The sequence below is a fragment of the Perca flavescens genome, chromosome 3 (genome assembly GCF_004354835.1).
Source record: "Perca flavescens isolate YP-PL-M2 chromosome 3, PFLA_1.0, whole genome shotgun sequence".
NCBI lineage: Eukaryota > Metazoa > Chordata > Actinopteri > Perciformes > Percidae > Perca > Perca flavescens.
In genome coordinates this window covers 40,203,430-40,208,979 of record NC_041333.1, presented here as the reverse complement: position 1 = coordinate 40,208,979, position 5,550 = coordinate 40,203,430, and the positions used below count along the sequence as shown (strand labels likewise).

At 45.6% G+C, this 5,550-nt stretch overlaps 1 protein-coding gene across 1 annotated transcript in view; it reads left to right on the top strand.

The window, feature by feature from the left end:
* The window catches only part of LOC114552790 (protein MB21D2), a 7,980-nt gene extending 3,811 nt beyond the window's left edge, over positions 1 to 4,169 (top strand). The window contains exons 3-4 of the mRNA XM_028573841.1: positions 413 to 818; positions 3,116 to 4,169. Of these exons, the coding sequence (XP_028429642.1) occupies positions 413 to 818; positions 3,116 to 3,724 (1,015 nt within the window). The 3' untranslated portion in view covers positions 3,725 to 4,169. The remainder of the gene's footprint in view (positions 1 to 412; positions 819 to 3,115) is intronic.
* Positions 4,170 to 5,550: the final 1,381 nt, after the last annotated feature.

The window sequence follows — 5,550 nt, the reverse complement described above, 5'->3', positions numbered from 1 at the left end:
TACCTGTTTTAAGTGAATCTGTGTTGTTTAATTCCGACAATGGCAGCTGCAAGTGAACGCACCGTCTGTGTTGTTTAATTCCGACCATATAAACATATTGTATATCTATGAATTGTAGAAGTCCTCCACAGTGAAATACAGTCACACTTTACACTGTTTAACGTTAGCTGTCAGCATTTTAACCATGATTAATCCAGCTGCTAGCTAAAGCTAGGCTAACGTTACATGCTGTCAGGTGTAGTGTAAAGTCAGGCACCGAAATGAGGCACCGAAACTTTCGTTCTTATTCGGTCTCGTTACTACCGTTTACGTCGGCACCGGTTCGCTATTGGCACCGAGTTTCGGTACCCGACCCTAGTTATAAATCGCATGTGACATTTCTACGTGTATGTAAATGTCTTGATGGGAACAGGTGGAAGGACTGCTGCACCGTGGTCGACCACATCAGTGGCACGGTGAACTACTTCTTCTCTCCGACGCTGGTGGCCGACTGGTTCCACCAGGCGGTCTCGCTGGTGCTGCTGGAGGTGCAGAAGAAGCCGCAGCGGGGCGTCCCGCGGGTGGAGAAGGTGCAGCGGAACGGCACGGTCATCTCCGTCATCCTGGGCGTGGGCAGCAGCCGCATGCTCTACGACATCGTGCCCGTGGTGTCCTTCAAAGGCTGGCCGGCCGTGGCGCAGAGCTGGCTGATGGAGAACCACTTCTGGGACGGCAAGATCACCGAGGAGGAGGTGATCAGCGGCTTCTACCTCGTCCCCGCCTGCTCGCACAAAGGCCGCAAGGAGAACGAGTGGCGGCTGTCCTTCGCCCGCAGCGAGGTGCGTTGCTCTCTTTTACTTTCCGCAGGTAACGGCCCGACAAAGGCGGAGGAGACGGAGACAAAAAAGCACTATAAAAGGTGATTAAAACGTCAGGGAAAGGTGTCGAAAAAGGTAACAAAAACGTTGAAAAAAATGACAAAAAAAAATGTAAAAAGCGTCCAAACGTTGGGGTGAAAACGCCGTCAGCGAGGCGTTTCGCGGGTGGAGAAATGTCAGAAAAAGGTGACAAATACGTTGGAAAATGACAAAAGTCTAAAACGTCAGGGAAAGGTGTCGAAAAAGGTAACAAAAACGTTGGAAAAAATGACAAAAACAAATTTAAAAAGCATTCAAAAGTTTGGTAGAAAACGCCGTCAGCGAGGCGTTTCCGCGGCCGGAGAAACGGCGAAAAAAAAGAAATGGTGACAAAAGCGTCGGAGAGAGAGAGAGAGAGAGAGAGAGGCGTGTCGCGGGCGGGGATGCTTCTGTCAAACGACAAAAAGAAATGTCCGTAAAGGTGATAAATTAGTCCAACAAAGGTGAAAAAAATGGAGTGTCCAGCATCAGTTCTGGCAGGCCATGTAGTCAAGACACCGCCAACCGCTATTTGCTCACAATATGCATCAGCTGGTCAACTCCTTCGCTGCTAAATGGCTACACTACAACAGGGCGCCCTACTTAAAGCGCCCATATTCTGCTCATTTTCAGGTTCATAACTGAATTTTAAGGTTGTACCAGAATAGGTTTACATGGTTTAATTATCAAAAAGCACCATATTTTTGTTGTACTGCACAGCTCTCTCTCACTGCTGCAGATCCTCTTTTCACCTGGTTTCTGTTTTAGCTACAGAGTGAGACCTCTTTTCTTCTTCTTCTTCTGTACTATCTTTGATTGCACTCGCACATGCTCAGTAGCTCAGATGTAGATCATGTCAGCTAGCTAACTCTAGAGACAGTAAAAGAGAGCCTGTTTCTCCAACTTTGGTCAGTTACAAGGCAGGATTAGCTGGGAGACTTCTAAATCAGGGAGCACGTGTAAGTAGTTCTTTTGTAGATTATCTTGAACTTGTGTGTGTTGTAGCAGTGCTTTGCTATTGAGAACGACGTAGCATGCTAGCGTTAGCATTAGCATGCTAACGCTAACGCTACGAGCTAACGGTTGTTAGCCAGCTCATTTCGGACTGTGACGTCACAGTCCGAGCCGATTTTGAACAGCTCACTAGGAGACTGAAGGCAGGACACATTCAGAAACCAGATCTCACTCAAAACAGCATGGAGGGATTTGTTTCAAAGTTTGTATGTGTGTGGAAGCACCAGAGACACAAAAGAACACCCCAAATCCCAGAAAAAGTGTTTTTTTCATAATATGGGCACTTTAAAGCTGCTTTAGTTTGCTCCTAACTGCTTTCTGCTCGCATCTATGCAACCCACCTCGTCCCCAGCTCCACCTTGTCGTGTATGACGTGGCGTAGGCTTCTGTGGCATCGTTGCTGCTGCTCTGTTTATATAGGGGAATAGTTTAGCTCTCCCAGTCTTAAACTGTGTGAGTGTCCTCTGAACAGAGCCATACCGCCAAATTGTAATTCGTGATTTATTTAATAAAAATGTCCTAAAGTATTTTTTTATTGTCTGTGTTGTTCTTGACTTTAAAGGACCTGACAGAACTACTTTAAATATTACTTTAAAACGTTCAACTGTTTCATTCCGTGGGTGTGTGGGTCTCCGTTTGTGTGTACTGTGTGTGTTCCTGTGTATTTCATGTATTCCTGCGTATTTAATGTGTATTTCATGTATTCCTGTGTATTTCATGTATATTTAATGTGTATTCCTGTATGTATCTATGTGTATTTTATGTATTCCATGTGTATTCCTGTGTATTTCATGTATTCCTGCGTATTTAATGTGTATTTCATGTATTCCTGTGTATTTCATGTATATTTAACCCTTGTGTTGTCCTTCGGGTCACCGGGACCCAAAGGACAACACAAGGGTTATGTACTTCCGTTTATTTCGTTGAGAATTGCTCTCTAAACCCTGTCTCTTGTAAAGTAAGTAAGAAAGTTTGTTTCTAGAGCACATTTAAACACAGTTTAAGCTGGCCAAAATGTTGTACAAACAAGCACTAAGGTGCTGTATTAACCCTTGTTTTGTCCTTTGGGTCACAAGGACCCGAAGGACCACACAAAGGTTAATATGTATTCCTGTATGTATCTATGTGTAAATAATGTATTCATGTGTATTCCTGTGTATTTCATGTATTCCTGTTTATCTAATGTGTATCTAACGTGTATTCCTGTGCGTATGTGTGCTGTGCAGGTGCAGCTGAAGAAGTGCATCTCGTCCAGCCTGATGCAGGCCTACCAGGCGTGTAAAGCCATCATCGTCAAGCTGCTGTCGCGGCCCCGCGCCGTGAGCCCGTACCACCTGCGCAGCATCATGCTGTGGGCGTGCGACCGCCTCCCCGCCAACTTCCTGAGCCAGGACGACTTCTCCGCCCACTTCCTGCTGGGCCTGATCGACGACCTGCAGCACTGCCTGGTCAACAAGACGTGTCCCAACTACTTCATCCCTCAGTGCAACATGCTGGAGCAGCTGTCGGACGCCGACGCCATGCTGCACGCCCGCAAACTCTCCTCGGTGCGCTCGGACCCGGCCGAGCACCTGCGCAGCACCATCGAGCACGCCAAGGCCGCCAACCGGCTCACGGTGGAGGTGCAGTGGCGCGGAGGAGGCGCAGGCGGCAGCGCCACAGGCAACCCGCCCTCGCCGCAGTCGGACGCCGGCGGCGACAGCCAGCCCGACGACCGGCTGGCAAAGAAGCTGCAGCAGCTCGTCACCGAGAACCCCGGGAAGTCCATCTCGGTGTTCATCAACCCCGACGACGTGACGCGGCCGCACTTCCGCATCGACGACAAGTTCTTCTGAGACACGAAACAAACTGAGACACAAACGTTCTCTTCTTTTCCTCCTCCTTCTTCTTCTTCTTCTTCTTCTTCTTCTTCTTCTTCTTCTTCTTCTCCTCTTTGCCTTCTCGGGACTCTAATAGAGACTCGAGACCCTATTCTTTGGACTCGTGACCTGACTTAGACTCGCAGACTGATGACTTGGACTCGAGGATATATACAATCGACTCGCATTGATGAAAAAGGACTAAGACGTTGGATGAAGTTTCTGACTAAATAGGTTCTGAGAAACTTTCTCTTCTCCTTCTCCTCTCTGCCTTCCCAGGGTACCTTCAGGGTACCTGCCAGGTTTTTAACGTGTTAAACGAGACTAAGATCAGAATCAGAACTACATTTATTGTTAGGGTTGGGTATCGTTTGGGTTTTTTCCGAAACCGGTGCTAAAACGATACTTTCAAAACCGTGCCGGTGCCTGAACCGATACTTAAAAAAAATAGGGTAATAGGGTATTTTACAATAACTTTGAATGCACCACCAGGCTTACTAGTTTCAAGTGAACGCACCGTCTGTGTTGTTTTTCCGACAACGACTGCTGCTTAATGTCCCGCTGTTGGAATCCTCTACAGTCACACTTTACACCGTTTAGCTGTCAGCATTATAACCGTGTTTAATCCAGATGCTAGCTAACGGTAGGCTAACGTTTGCTGCTGTCGAGTGTAGTGTTAACTAGCGTCACATGCAGCTGTTGCCTTTAACGTCTGTTTCAGAGCATCAGAGAGCAGCGCAGAAGGCATTTAATTGGCACCAAAATGAGACACAATCTGTGTTGCAATTCAGTCTGGTAGATGCCGGTCGTTTAGGCACCGGGTTTCGGTGCCCAACCCAATTTATTGTTAAAGAAAAGAGGAATTTGCCTTGGTGGTTGATGCATTAACATAAAAAAACAAACGTAGTCAGGGGGTTTTCCTGCCATTATTAGGGCAACACCTAAGGCAAAAAAAAGCTGTTTTTCAAACATAGCTTTTTTTTTTTTTTTTTATTTCAACATTTTTGGCGCTTTTTTTATTGGAACGTCACTCCGTAAATACTACTTTAAAATCCCACACTGATTGTCCAGCATATGGCCCCCTAAAGTTGGCTTTAAATTCCTTCCTAAGTGGTTTTAAAAAGGTCTTTTAAAAGTTGGTCAAAAGTTGCAAACTGTCACACAAAAAAGGTTGTTTTTCAACGTAATTTTTTGCTTTTTTTTACAAAATTTTTGGCGCTTCTTGGACGGTAACATTACTCCGTAAATACTACTTTTCTTGGGTTTAACATCCCACACTGATGTTCCTTTATATGGCCCCCTAAAGTTGGCTTTACATGTCATCCTAAGTGGTTTTAAAAAGGTCTTAAATGTAAGTGTGAGAACCCCGAGGGTACCCTGCCTCCATCTCTCCTTTTTATTACAGAACTTTATTTAGCAAATCTGAGTGAAGTCAGGTGATCGTCTAGTTGAGTCTGCCACAGTTTTATTTTTATTTTGATGTAATTTTTCTATTCCCCGTCCCTTTCTTCCCTTTCTCTTTCACTGTGTGCCCTGCTGTGTTTTTTTTCAAACCTGCTGAATGCCTTTTTAAAAATGTTGTTTAAAAAAAAAAATAATACCTGAAGGACGAGGCGAAAGAAAATCCACCTTTAAGATGGAACTGCTGTTTCCAACGTTACGGTGTGCGTGCGTGCCTGTGTGTGGTTAACTTAACTTACTTAAGTTTGCTCGACAATTAGATGGAAACCTGACTCATGACTTGACTACCCAGGAGGAACAACAGAGTTGTCTGAAGGTGGATTATTTTGTCCCTCTGAGGA